The sequence below is a fragment of the Salmo salar genome, chromosome 16 (genome assembly GCF_965601325.2).
Source record: "Salmo salar chromosome 16, fSalSal1, whole genome shotgun sequence".
NCBI classification, from domain to species: domain Eukaryota; kingdom Metazoa; phylum Chordata; class Actinopteri; order Salmoniformes; family Salmonidae; genus Salmo; species Salmo salar.
Genome location: NC_138306.1, coordinates 78,131,773 through 78,146,698, shown reverse-complemented (window position 1 = coordinate 78,146,698; position 14,926 = coordinate 78,131,773). Strand labels below are relative to the sequence as shown.

At 44.4% G+C, this 14,926-nt stretch overlaps 1 protein-coding gene across 2 annotated transcripts in view; it reads left to right on the top strand.

The window, feature by feature from the left end:
* LOC106574735 (lysine-specific demethylase 6A) overlaps positions 1-14,926 on the top strand; it is a 53,585-nt gene that overhangs the window by 19,685 nt on the left and 18,974 nt on the right. The window contains exons 4-16 of one of the 2 annotated variants that reach the window (XM_045697930.2): positions 1,028-1,077; positions 2,207-2,265; positions 2,667-2,787; positions 3,411-3,465; positions 9,325-9,359; positions 9,960-10,053; positions 10,183-10,408; positions 10,771-10,990; positions 11,851-11,985; positions 13,656-13,787; positions 13,975-14,052; positions 14,161-14,268; positions 14,456-14,824. In XM_045697930.2, coding sequence (XP_045553886.1) covers positions 1,028-1,077; positions 2,207-2,265; positions 2,667-2,787; positions 3,411-3,465; positions 9,325-9,359; positions 9,960-10,053; positions 10,183-10,408; positions 10,771-10,990; positions 11,851-11,985; positions 13,656-13,787; positions 13,975-14,052; positions 14,161-14,268; positions 14,456-14,824 — 1,682 coding nt within the window. The remainder of the gene's footprint in view (positions 1-1,027; positions 1,078-2,206; positions 2,266-2,666; positions 2,788-3,410; positions 3,466-9,324; positions 9,360-9,959; positions 10,054-10,182; positions 10,409-10,770; positions 10,991-11,850; positions 11,986-13,655; positions 13,788-13,974; positions 14,053-14,160; positions 14,269-14,455; positions 14,825-14,926) is intronic. The other variant, XM_045697931.2, reaches the window with a different exon arrangement.

Here is a 14,926-nt window from a genome sequence, read left to right as displayed (position 1 = left end):
GCATTATTCAAGTGTGTTAACTTCTGTGCAGCATCAGTGGGGAGATAACATGATGCCGTCCAGACTCCCAGTGCAGCCTAAAGTCAAGTGGAGCAGGCAGGGTGCTTTCACACTTTAATAAGGTGGACATCGGCTGCACTGATAGACTGTTGAACCGTGAGACACATTTGACAGAAGTACCAACGGTAACAGAAATGATAGTTCTGAACCGTTTTTCATGTTGTAGTATTGGAGAAAGTCCAGAAGTTTCAGTATAGCGTGCAACACCAGTGTCTACTCTGGTCTTGGCACATGGGCTCCAGCCAACAGCTGGCAGAGTGCAGGTAGGCTAGTCTACCCAATGAGATTATTGTGAGAATATTTGTCAAATGGCAGTCATGCATCGATCAAGCCCCTTGAAATGTATTGTAACAGAACATGAAGATCACCGTGCACTTTCAGCACCCTGTGACGTTCATCTGGAGTTCCCACTGGGCACAGATGTCTATTCCACATTGGTTCAATGTCGTTTCATTGAAATGATGTGGAAACAACGTTGAGTCAACCAGTGTGTTATTTCATCTGTAGCCTAATAAACTGCATGGTTTCTCGAGTCATAGTGGGAGGACCAAGCACCATATCATCGCATGACTTCCAAGTTTACTTCCATATGAATGTTATTAAAATCAGTATTTGTGCATAAAGGCATTTCCACCAGCATTTCTCGCATAATTAATTTGAGACACAAAAAGATCCCACCGTGTTGAAAGAACAAGTTATCTATCCATATTTATAAAACCATATTGAATTGTGCATAAAACAGTATGAACATGGTTTCTGTCACACTCGATTTCCTCCCTTTATTTGTTATTTTTACCTAGTCCCCCCACCTGGGTTAAAAGCTTTATTAAACTTAATTTCAGTTAGATGCAGTTGACCCCAACTTGGCATTGCTGAAAACAAAGCTGGTCTTATAGCAAAGTTAGTTGGTGTTAACCTTTTGGTATGTCTGGTATTTAATATCCCACTTCTTTCTCTCTAATCACAGCATTATCAGCATACCAGAGGTACTACAGCTTACAGTCCGACTACTGGAAGGTGAGAAAGTACTACTGACGAACACACACTCTGAAAGCTTCCGCATGCTTTGGTTTCGGCTGGTGCCTATTCAAACTGAACAAACGTGCTCACAAACTCCCTTAAAAGACCTTCGCTTGGAAAAACTAGAGAAGGCGACAATAGCTCTGTTTGTCCCTCTTTAGACGCAGTAGCCAGTATACACTTCCTCAAAATAGTCAGAATTAATTTAACTCAAGGTCTTTCATTTCATTTTTATGTTTTTGTCAGATCTTAGTCGTGTAATTTACATCTAAGATGTTTGGTGCCGTGTTTCTCAAGTGAAATGTGCATGAAAACGAGTCGCCTATCCTTGATGACAAACACTTAATTGAAGAATCCCTACAATTGACCAAAGACGGACAAAGAGGCGTAGACTTTGGCTCAACTTCAGCTTGCCTCGAGAAAAAATGTAGCGTGCACGAATGGCTGAAACACCGTTGCCAAAGATCACAATGAACAAACACATCACAAAATGTCGTCGTAATATATGAACGAACTGGACACCTTTACTCACGCACACACACGCTCCTATCTGTGGAGCTCTTATAGTAGTAATGTCTCCATTCTACTTCTACTGCAGATTATGTTCTGCTCATGTTCATCCTCAACCTGCCAAGGGATAGATTAACCCATTCACATCGCACTGGCCAACCAACCAGACACAGGAAGTGTGTGTGGTTATGATTCAGGGGTTTGTCTGGAGGCACGCTGTGGGTTGTGGCTTTCAGATTAGACTCATTCTCTGCCGTTTTCTGTTTGAGTCGAGAAATCTGTGGTGAGGTGTGAGCATTTGGTAGGCCTACATGGTGATTCCGTTTGAGCGTCGGCCAGCAGAGAAGATCCCCAAAAGGCATCTGTAGCGCAGTAACCAGTCATTGCACAAAGAAAGACTTCTATTGCTTGTGGTTAAAATGAATGGTCCATACCTAATGACGACAGATTAAGACAGATACCTTGCAGAGTGGGTTTCTGGAAGGGCTCCTATGCAGACGACATGTCTGGACTGCAGCCATTTTGAAAGCATTTTATGTGTAGGCGTGTGGGTGTGTGTGTGTGGCCTGTAACTAATTACTCTTAATGGTGCTCCGTGTGCATCTGCCTCTTCCAGAATGCTGCCTTCCTATATGGCCTGGGCATGGTCTACTTCCATTACAACGCCTTTCAGTGGTGAGTAGCTGTCTTATACTACCTAAGTATGGAGGACTAGATTATGATGGTATTATAACTGTCATGTGTGTGCATGGGAAAGAGATGTGTATGGTTTCCATGGTGACGCCGTCACCAGTTGCGTCCCACATGGCACCCTATTTCATTTTATAGTGCACTAGTTTTGACCAAGACCCCTACGGGCCCTGGTGGACAGTAGCGCATAATGTAGTGAATAGGGAGCTAGTTGTGAAGAAACCATGAAGATGTCCAGTTTTAATCACGTGATATTCTCTCCTCTGGAGGGCCGTGGTCTCTGTTCAACACTGCAGCGCTGACTCTTCATCTTCTCTGAGTGGCGTCTCCCATTTCTAACTTGGAATATACTTATCTCTCTCTCACTCCCTCTTCTCCTCCCCCAGGGCGATTAAAGCTTTCCAGGAGGTGCTCTACATCGACCCCAGTTTCTCACGAGCCAAGGAGATCCACCTGCGACTCGGCCTCATGTTTAAGGTCAACACCGACTACGAGTCAAGTCTAAAGGTACTCTGCCTGCCTCTCTCCTCCACCAGTGGAGCCACCACAACATTTCCCACAGTTAGGACATCCAGGGAGGAATGTTAGTGTTGAATGATGTTTTATTTTTATAGGTTGGCACCTTGTTCTATTGATGGGGGTGGGGGCCACCAAAAACCTGGACTCATTATGGGGGTCTCAGTGGCTCGTGGGTCTGTGTACCCACATCCATACACACACATGCAGTCAGATACAGCCCTGGCCTTTTGGGGATCCTACGCACAAAGTTGTTAATTTCATGAAATTCTACTCATTCTGCCATGGGGCGGAGATAAATGTTTGCAGTTTTCGATATCTGAGACTGACACACAAAATCAATGGGGGACTGTAGAGAGAACTTGCAGTGTGCAATCTATTCATCAGTTGCCCTCGCCCTTGTTCGTTTTCTCCTGCTCTCTAATTGCAGTGCAGAAAGTGAGCAAGGAGAGAGGCAGCTTGCTGAAGAATTGATTTCCTTGTCTGAGTCTGACAGTCAGGGGAAAGGAGTGTCTCAGTGCATGGGGATTCATGTAAAGGAATTACCTTTTGTTTCCGTGTATTTCTTGTCTTTCAGTGGATGTTAATGCCTTGATATTCTGTTCTGTCGACAGCATTTCCAGCTGGCTTTGATTGACTCCAACCCCTGCACTTTGTCCAAAGCTGAAAGTAAGTAGTGTGAATAAAGCTAATTCGGGATGCAAGTTTCTTTTTTTTAAATGCATGTTTAAACACATGTTGATGGTCATTCGAGATTTAACTACAGAAATGTACTGGACAAATTGGCCAACTATGTTGATTGAGAGTAGGGATGGGCATGTGTAATGGAGTACTCAAACTGATGTCAAAAAAAAAATATATATATATATACTGTAAAACTATTTTGTGAAATGTTTGTCTTGAAGACAACGTTAATTTGCTTTGACTCTAGTGTTCCATTTGTGCATTTGCAGGACACAACAAAAAATAAACCAAGCCAAGCATCACACAGTTCTGCTCGCTAAATTCCCTTTCCCCCATGTGTCTCTCTCACTCAATTGCGTACCGACCGCTCCCTCTACACACGCATGCTGTGTGCGCCTACAGAAATAAATGCCTATTAAAACCATAGTCCATTCAGAAAGTATTCAAACCCCTTGACTTCCACGTTTTGTTAGGTTACAGCTTTATTCTAAAATGGATTAAATAAAACATATTCCTCATCTACACACAATACCCAATGACAAAGCGAAAACAGGTTTGTTAACATTTTTGCAAATGTATTAAAAATAAACTGAAATACGTTATTTACATAAGTATTCAGACTTTGCTATGAGACTTGAAATTGAGCTCAGGTGCATTCTGTTTCCATTGATCATCCTTGAGATGTTTCTACAACTTGATTGGATTCTACCTGTGGTAAATTCCATTGATTGGACATGATTTGGAAAGACACACACACCTGTCTATATAAGGTCCCTGTAGTTGACAGTGCATGTCAGAGCAAAAAATAAATCCATGAGGTCGAAGGAATTGTCCGTAGAGCTCCAAGACAGGATTGTGTCGAGGCACAGATATGGGGAAAGGTTACAAAACATTTCTGCAGCATTGAAGGTCCCCAAGAACACAGTGGCCTCCATTCTTAAATGGAAGAAGTTTGGAACCACCAAGACTCTTCCTAGAGCTGGCTGCCTGGCCAAACTAAGCAGTCGGGTGAGAAGGGCCTTGGTCAGGGAGGTGACCAAGAACCCGATGGTCACTCTGACAGAGCTCGAGTTCCTCTGTGGAGATGGGAGAACCTTCCAAAAGGACAACCATCTCTGCAGCACTCCACCAATCAGGCCTTTATGGTAGAGTGGCCAGACGGAAGCCACTCCTCAGTAAAAGGCACATGACAGCCTGCTTGGAGTTTGCCAAAAGGCACATAAAGGACTCTGACCATGAGGAAACAAGATTATCTGGTCTGATGAAACAAAGATTGAACTATTTGGCCTAAATGCTAAGTGTCAGGTCTGGAGGAAACCTGGCACCATCCATACGGTGAAGCATGGTGGTGGCAGCATCATCCTGTGGGGATGTTTTTCAGTGGCTAGGACTGGGAGACTAGTCAAGATTGAAGGAAAGCTGAACGGAGCAAGGTACAGATAGATCCTTGATGAAAACCTGCTCCAGAGTGCTCAGGACCTCAGATGGGCGAAGGTTCACCTTCCAACAGGAAAATGCCCCTAAGCACACAGCCAATACAACGCAGGAGTGCTGGCTTTAGAGGCTCGACCGGACCGGGTTATGTGTTGTGAAGCTAGCCACAATAAGGATTAGGCACAATAGTGGAATTTGAGGTTTGCCTTCAAAATAAGTTTGACAGTGATGCAAATGAATAGAGTATAATTATGCTGTACTTTTATTTTGAAGGCTATCCGCACATGCCACTTGTGGCTAATCCTTATTGTAGCTAGCTTGACATAGATGGGTCAGACCACCATTTAATCAAATAAGAACCGTCTTATAAGTTAGGGTTATGTTAGATGATGACAGCTAGGTAACTATAGCTACTGAAACTGATGTCGTTTTGCTGTGTTTTGGGGGAAGGACTTTGTTTGCATCCATGAGCTAGCTATCTTTTTTTTATGACCAGGACATAAAAAAGACATCTTTACCACCATCGTAGCATACGTATCGATTTGTAAACAAATAAAATACGAGTGATGGTGTAATGACTACATAAAAAATTATGGACGCGTTAAATTATTGTATGACGTGCAGTCATATTCAGGTCCTGATTGGTCAACAAGCTTATTTGACATGCAAAGACCTAAATGGCATTCCATAGAAATCCTGGTTGAGAATGAAACGACTAAACAAATGAACAACGGAACAGCACAGCAAGTGAAAGAAATAGGTTTGGATTGTTTTACTGGTAATGGGGACATGCGTAAATGCCAACAAAATAACTTTTTGCTCAGTGTGGTGTATGTGTGTGTGTGTGTAAACATTTTTATTTAACTAGGCAAGTCAGTTAAGAACAAATTATTTACAATGACGGCCCAGACGACACTGGGCCAATTGTGCTAAGCCCTATGGGACTCCCAATCACACGGACACCGCGGTCAAAGGCTCTGCATTTCAGTGCAAGAGGCGTCACTACAATCCTTGGTTTGAATCCAGGCTGTATCACATCCGACCGTGATTGGGAGTCCCATAGGGCAGCACACAATTGGCCCGGGGTAGGCCGTCATTGTAAATAAGAATTTGTTCTTAACTGACTTGCCTGGTTTAAATAAAGGTTATACACACACACACTGACCAAAACTTTATTTTGTTGGCATTTACGTATGTCCCCATTACCAGTAAAACATAATGAAAACATATTTATTTCACTCACTTGCTGTGCTGTTTCATTCTCAACCAGGATTTCTATTGAACACCATTTGGGTCTTTGCGTGTCAAATTTGACGTGTCAAATAAGCTTGTTGACCAATCAGGACCTGAATATTACTGCACGTCACAAAATCATTTAAGTTATTACACATTGATTACACTATCACTCGTATTTCATATGTCACAATGATTCGTCTACATATGTTATGATGCTGGTAATGTTCTCTTGTGCACCTACAGTGCTGGTCATAATTATTTTTATTTTTTTAAAGCTAGCTAGCTCATGGATGCAAACAATGTTCTTACCCAAAACGACATCTGTTTCAGTAGCTATAGTTAGCTAGCTAACTATATAGCTAGGTGTCATCTAAAATAACCCTAATTTATAAGACAGTTCTTATTTGATTAATGGTGGTTGAACCCATCTATGTGAAGCTATCCACAATAAAGATTGGCCACAATAGTGGACTGCGGTTACAGTATGTCAAAGTAATCATTTGAATCACTGTCAAATAGTGGAATTATGCCATAATTTAATAGATCATGCTAAACGAGGTTGGAATGTTTATATAAAATCAACTTGTTGATTTGAAATCACACTGGATGTATTATACTTTAGAATTGCATTGGGGGCATAATTATTTCACTGTATAGCCTTACCTATGGATTGTGGATCAATGACATGAGGTGTCAGTCTACTCAGTGACACCCAGAGAACATTAGCTCTTATTGTGGGACTCTGAAACAACTATGAATTGAGCCACATTTTGTCAACCTACGTGTATTGAACACTATTCCAGAGGGAAAACAAAACTGCGTGGATGTTTTGGAGTCTGATAACTCTGAGGAGGACGTTGGGAAAAAATATATTGGGTATTGAGTAGACTGATACACCATTTCATTGATCCCCAATCCTTAGGTAAAGCTCTACAGTGCAATATGTATGTCAATACACACAATAGGCTGACTGGGGAGGTGATTTCACAGTCCTGCGATAAGAGCTATAACGCCAATGTTTGCGTAAACTCTTCACAGTTGTGTTCTGTGGGTGTCACTGAGTAGACTGATACTGCATTTCATTGCTTCACATTCCAACCTTGTTTAACATTTATCTAGTATAAATATGTCATGATTCCACCAATTGTAACCAACATCACTTTCAAAGAGGTATTTTTATTTTGAAGGCAAACTGCGAATTACACTATTGTGCCTAATCCTTATTGTGGCTAGCTTCACAACACAAACCGATTTGGTCGTGCCTCAAAAGCCAGATGATGCTATCTGGCTGCTTATAACGTTAGCTTTGGGCAACAGGGTTAAGTAGCTGGCTAGCTGTTTATGTTCATGAACTGAAGTTCAATTTCAATAGGTGAACAACAAGTGGCTACCTAGCTACTACTTACAAGGATTCCTAAATCATTGCTAAGAGTAGTAAAAATGACTGCAGTTTCTACTGGTCATTGTTTTCAGGCTGGTTGTGTTGGTGCTAGCTAGCTACCCCTGAAGTTGCGGTCGAACAAATAATAAACACATCGTTCGTGGCCGATGTTTGCTTTTTTGTACAGCTTTGACAGTGCTACTGATCGTAGTGGTGGCACTTGGATTGCATGTGCAAATTCACGACACAACATTCTATAATAGAACTGTTATTTGACGTGTCAAATTAAAAACGTATTTGACGTGCATCTTTTTTGACATGCCAAGACACCAAACGGCGTTCCGTAGTATGTCGTCAAGCTAATAGCAGTGATGCTATTACTGTGTAACTCCGGTAGGGAAACATCTGAAAAATAGCGCACTTGGTAGTGTGTACCGGTGCTCGACCAGTCGTGAAAGCCAACATCACCCACGACAGAGAACGGTTGATTGTCAAGGGCAATGAATTCCATTATCTTGGCATTAATGGATTTGGCCTTTGAGTTGTCTCGCTGAAATGTTCTTACTCTTTCAAATGACTGCTCGACTTGTTGACTGCTCGATCCACACAGCAGACATTGTGGGCTAGGTTAGGAATGCTGTGTTGCGCGTGTCGTGCAAAATTTTACTTGGCGTCATTACATCGTGTACCTACATTATATAGGTATGCACGTCAGTTGGCGTTAAACTAGACATCGGGCTGATACTGACCTTGGCATTTTAGCTAATATCGTCCGATTCCAATATGTTCACTGACATATTGTGCATCCCTACTGATAACGAATCCTAATTGCTAAGTTGCCTCATATATTCAGGCAATAAAAAAACAAGTGCCATTTTTTTAAAATGAATTTGTTGAAACTGATATCATAGACTTTTTTTTTTTTTTTTTTTAGCTTTAACTAGGCAAGTCAGTTAAGAACAAATTCTTATTTACAATGACGGCCTAGGAACAGTGGGTTTAACTACCTTGTTCAGGGGCAGAACGACAGATTTTTACCTTGTCAGCTCGGTGATTCGATCTTGCAACCTTTCGGTTACTAGTCCAACACTCTAACCACTAGGCTACCTGCCGCCACGTGACGTGTATGTGTAGGCCAGTGACAACACATCTCAATTGAATCTATTTTAAATTTGGGCTGTAATGCAACAAAATGTGGGAAAGGTCAAGGGGTGTGAATACTTTCAGAAGGCACTGTAGCTAACCCAACAACTAACAATGTATTTGATCAAAGTGAAAGGAGGTGGCGTGGTAAGGTTTATCTAGCATGCCGAATACATTACACTGCATGATATTATTATTGTTGTTTCATTTGGCTTTCTCCCCCTCTACTGGCTCCGATCGCCTGGAAACTGTTACCTAGGAGACCCCAATACCCGTCCCGCTGGAGTGTTTCTAATCAGGCACACGGACAAACACACACATCCTCCCTCTCTTTCTCTCTCACACGCATTCTTTCTATCTCTGTTACACACACACACACACATCCTCTCTCGGTCTTTCTCACACACACGGGTACATCAAGGGCAGTCTCACCTCTGTGTATCAGGCTGGTTGGGCTCATTCACTCTGCTCAGAGACACAGCACAGCTCTGCAGATAAGTCAACCTGCTGCCATCGGAGGAGACAGCCTAGCAGCTCATCTTTTCAACACAGTGGATTAACTGCAATCGTTTCTCTGTTTACTGGAGTCGTTCCATTTTGACCAGAATTTTGATGCTGAATGTTGGTATTTCTGTCTTTCTCTTCCTCAGTTCAGTTCCACATCGCCCATTTGTATGAGATTCAGGTAAGCCTTGTCCTTTTCCTCTCATCTCATTGAATTGTGTTTGTACTGTATCTACGTGCTTTCCTTTTCAGTAAGTATTCAACAACGCTGTTCAAGAATAAGTTACACTTACCCTAAAATATTAACTATACAACTATTCTATGCTAGCTAGCGTTTTAGCAGCTAGGCTAATTGATCCAAGAGAGCCTTGTGTTGTGATCAAATGACCACGCATCATAGAAAACGGATGGGTTTCCCTCTCGGCCAGTTCTGTGTGGTTGCCATGGTAACAGGAGTCCCTATCTCTCTCGTGTGATTCGTCTTTCACACTGCTTTGGCTTAAGCAGCAGCTCTTAATAATAATCGGACCATGTTGGCTGGCTGACTGCAGTAGCACCACAGGAGTGCAGAGCTGTCGGTCAGTCAGTGTTCTGCTGTGTCAGTAGGACGTTGCTGCAGCAGAGTCATTTCATCCAGCAGTCTGTTGGGAGTAAAATGTCTTGGTGCAGGCTAGGGACACTGCTTAATCTGTCAAATATGGCACGTCATTTGTTATTCTCACCCTCCTTTTTTCCCTCTCTCTTTCTCCTTCCCTCGCTCTCGTTCTCCCGTTTTCTGCAGAAGAGATACCGGGCTGCCAAGGAGGCGTACGAGAGCCTTCTGCAGACGGAGAATCTTTCAGCACAGGTGAAGGCCACTACCCTGCAGCAGCTAGGTAAGACCACACACAGCTGATGAGAAGAATGACTGGGTCTGGCACTGAATAAATGGATGGATGAGATGATGGCTAGTGATGGGAAGGTTGACCTATTGTTCTGTGTCTCTCTCCCCCCCCCCCCACTAGGCTGGATGCACCACACGGTGGAGCAGCTAGGAGACCGAGCCAACAAGGACAGCTATGCCATCCAGTGTCTGCAGAAATCACTGGAGGCAGACCCCAACTCGGGACAGTCCTGGTACTTCCTGGGCAGGTGCTACTCCAGTATTGGCAAGGTCCAGGATGCGTTTGTCTCCTACAGGCAGTCCATAGACAAATCAGAAGCCAGTGCAGACACTTGGTGTTCAATAGGGTACGCATTAGACCGTACATCTTCTCTCTCGATCCCTCTTTGTTTTGCTCTGCTATCACTCCCACTCCTCTCCCTCTCACCATCCCATATCTCTCCCTCCTTTGTCATTCCATCTGTCACCCTTTCCACTCCTCTCTATTTAACCCTTTCCACCCCTCACTGCTGGGTTCTCTACTCTTTTTCTGTATTTAACCCTCCACCTCTGACTGCTCTGTCCTCTCCACCCCTCTTTTTCTATATTTAACCTTCTCCACCCCTCTATCTCCCCCTCCCTCTCTCCCCCTCTTTTTCAATTTTCAACCCACTCCCCACCACTTTTTCTCCCTGTCCCTCTCTCCTCAATCATTTCTTCTCTCCAATAGTGTTCTGTACCAGCAACAGAACCAGCCCATGGATGCTCTGCAGGCGTACATCTGTGCAGTGCAGCTGGACCACGGCCACGCTGCCGCCTGGATGGACCTGGGCACGCTCTACGAGTCCTGCAGCCAGCCGCATGACGCCATCAAGTGCTACATCAATGCCATGCGCAGCAAGGCCTGCTCCAACGCCACCGCGCTCACACAACGCATCAAATGCCTGCAGGTGAGGAGAGAGGGAGAGACTCAGGAGGGAGGTGTTCAGTCCCAAATCAACCCCAAGCTCCCTACCGCTTAGATGGTTAGGGGAGGGGATACTTCTGAGTTCACTGACCACTGGCTGGGTGCTTTCTTTCACCTGTTGTAGATCTGAGAGAGTTTGGACAGGTGTCAGTAAAGTGGGAATGATTTAATCTAGCCCTCTTGTTGACTAGGAGTTTCCACCACGTTTGCTCCCATCCTTTCAGAACTAAAATGGGTGTTCAGGGGCTAAGAGTTGATTTTGGACTGGGTAAGAGGGTGGGAGAGGTCTGAAGACCCACTTTGAATCCCACTGCTGGAGAGACCTATGATCTGAGCTGCTGGGCTACTCAAACTTGACTATTCTGAACTACAGATTGTGGAAACCATTTTCGGAATACCAGAAGGCAAATCTGTGTGTGTTCAGTGGAACCTGGCTCCTCCAGTCCCATACCCCATGTGTCTTGTCCATTTTGATGTAAAAACATTACCCCGCATTCATCTGTATGTATGAATGAGGGAACATTCTCCAGTCACCAGTATTTTGAGCATAATTCCCTGGCATTAAGACAACGTGATGGTTTGTTTTAATGATTATGTGTTGTGTAAATTCATTCAAAATGCACATATGACCCCCAACATGACTTCCCTGTTTGGTTGACCTCTCTACTAAAGACCATAACGGGCAAACATATTCGATCCTCACTAACAGATGGGGCCGCTGATATGCCAAGCTAGTAGCTAACCGGCTACATGAGAGCGACCGTAACAAGACAATAACATTTTGATCGCAAGATCATTTTTAAGTCATTAAAATGTTGTTTTCACACGTTTTCCATTCCATAGGCTCAGTTGAGTAACCCCCAGGTCACTAGTCTACAGAGTAAAAGTAAAATGCTTCCTCTTATTGATGAGGCCTGGAGTCTACCAATCCCAGCAGAGCTAACCTCCAGGCAGGGTGGCCTGAACACTGCACCGCAGGTGAGACCAGATAGACCACTCCCCCCACACACACAACCCTCTACACACACCACCGCCAACGGGCAACACATCACCTGGAGCTTCTCCATGAGTCTTCCTGTGGAGTAACCGATGCCTAGAGCAGTCATAAGAACCAATTTATGCTCACAATCTGGAGAAGTTAGTGACTGAAAAAATCCCTGGTAACAGTCGTTCATATAGCTGTACCTGGTGTGATTCTTAGGTGTAGCTTGTTAAGGCAGCGATCTAGTCATGGTTGGCAAACTAGTCATTCAGCGACTTGACACATGACATGCAAATGTTATGACGTGATTTGTCACAATTTCTTGTTATGACTGCTTAGGGCTTTTGTTATGACTGACAGGATCAAGGGAAGTGTTGCCCATCCCAATCCCCTCCTCCCTTCCCCAAACTCCCTGACACAGCCACAGGCCAACCTCACTACCCACTGTCTACCAGTATCTGTTATCATGGCTTCACAACTCAAAGAACCAATTTGGGTAAATTAAATTGGTTTCATTTAATTTCTCCATTCAAAAATAATACATTTTAATTGTGACATCCAGTGTATTTGCACAATATAAAAATACATATTAAAAAAAAAACGTGCTATTCTACACTGAGACGATTGTTGAATAGCGGCAAGACATCAGTTGTTTGTCGTTGTGATTGGTGAGGTTGTGCCTCAGTAGAATAGTTCCAGGTTGACATTCTTCCTCTCATTCATCCTGAGGTCATCAGGTGCCTTGCTGCCTCTGAAACCTAGCGGGGCCCCCTAGTGTTGCAGTACCATTCATTCACTTTCATTATAGACAACATTAGTTCTAGTGTGTGTGTGTGTGTGTGTTCGTTGAGTACAATGTAATTCTCAGCATCAGACTATACAAACTGAAGCCGTCTTCAGATGTTAGTTTTGGGGAGGAGACAGGTGAGGCTTGTTTTCTTTCACTTGTATTCATAAAAAACAGGTTGTTATGGGTTCAGGTGTTCTGATTAGGACCACAACCCATGTTTTCAACAAATCCATTTTCATGGAGGATGACAATTCACACCTGGAGTTGCCTTTTTGAACATTTGGATTATTTGGTTTTTAAAAGCTGCAACTGCCAAGGGCATAGCGTTGTGGTATGATCAGGCAAAGCCTTTGTATGGCCAAGCGTCTTTGTTGGCGATGAGACTTCGTCAACGTGGAAGGATTGACAGTTTGTGATGAGAAATTCCACTCTACCGGTCATGGAAACATCTTCAGGGTATCATTGCATATTGTTTGGTAAAAATGCAGGGAAGAAATGTGTACGTGTTTTGAAGTCCCAACATCACCCTCCTGCTTTTGTTCTCCCTCTCTAACTGCCTATCCCTTTATTCTGTCACTTCCTCTCTATCCTTCACTTTGCGTTCTGCTCCTTGCTACCTGCCCTTTAATTTTCCCTGCGACCCTCTTCTCGTCCTCTATCGCTCTCTCCTTTTATCGCTCCATCTCTGCCTGTGATCTACCCCTTCCTGTCCCTTTCTCTCTTCTCTCCTGCATCCCTCCTGTATTTCCCTGTCTTTCTGTGCACTATCCCTCACTACTTTACCTTCTATCATGTTTTCAACACCCTTCACTGCCCTCCCTTGCAACCCCTTCACTCTCTCTCCTCCTTCTCCTCCCCTTCCCTCCCTCTCTGTAGGCGTGTAAGCCCCAGCACAGCTCAGAGGGAGGGGGATCGGGCCAGGCTCTGCCCCCACACGTGGGCCCTATGGGCCAGGGGGAGGACCAATCCAGCCCTGCCAAGAGGAGGAGGGCCTCCAGCCCAGCCAAGGTACATTACACTATATTCAGATGGAGGTCTGATGTGTTTTTGTAGAACAGACATGATTTGTCTATCAGGTAGCATAGGAAATCATGTGAGCAGTATGTTACAATATCACTCGCATCCATTTAAATATTTTAGGTTGGCTGAAGATGAGGAATCTCTCACTCCTAACTCTCAAACACTCCTTTTGCAGAGCCAGCCAGATTCCTGGGCTAGTAACTCGGCACAGCAGCCGGTCCCCAACTGGTACCTGTCGCCACAGAAACTGCAGGTAAACACACACTTAACAAACCCTGCCCTGCCACTCACACCTGCGTCCCCCTGCTGATTTTGTCTCTACACATACACACACTAATCTGTACATCCTCGGTGCTCCCAGCTCCTGGACCAGTTGAGGAGTAACCGGGCCAGTCTGAAGCCCCTGCAGCTGCAGATGCTGGAGCAGCTGGAGGCACAACTCAACCTAATGCAGCAGCACCAGCAGCAGGTACACACATACACACGCTTATTACCCCCAGATGTTTACCTGATGGCCTGCAAGCAGTATACTGTATGTCTCTTCAAATTATTCTAATGTAGAGTAGTAATATATTGACTAATTCATGTTAATCCACTGAAAGTGCTGCTGTTAATTAGACTAAACCCTTATGTTGTGATTATGTTGTATTCTACAGATGAGACAGAATGCATCTGGACAGCTGCGTCCCTCCCTCCCCAACGGCCCCTCAGCTACCAACTCTCTTCCCCCTCCTCACTCTAGTCTGCCCCCCTCCCGGCCCCACCTGGCCCCTCAGGGCTCGTTGCGGCCCCCCTGCCCCCCTCGACCACTGGCCAACGGGCCTCTGGCAGGCGGGACACCACACGGACACTCTGACACTCTTTCTGTGGGCAATAATAATAATAATGATGATGACCCGGTGGCGGCCACAGGACCCAACGGAGACGTGCCTTACCTGCAGCCCGGCGCACTACTACCTCACACCTGCACAAGCACCCAATCACAGGACACAGCGCGCCGGGCCCTGCACCTAAACTCCACTCAGGTAGGACTCTACCTGTTCACTCTATTCAGGTCTGTGTGAAGCTCATATAGGCTCTGACTGAACTGCTATTATTTTCTGTGCTAGTTCTTGCTTCGTTATCTC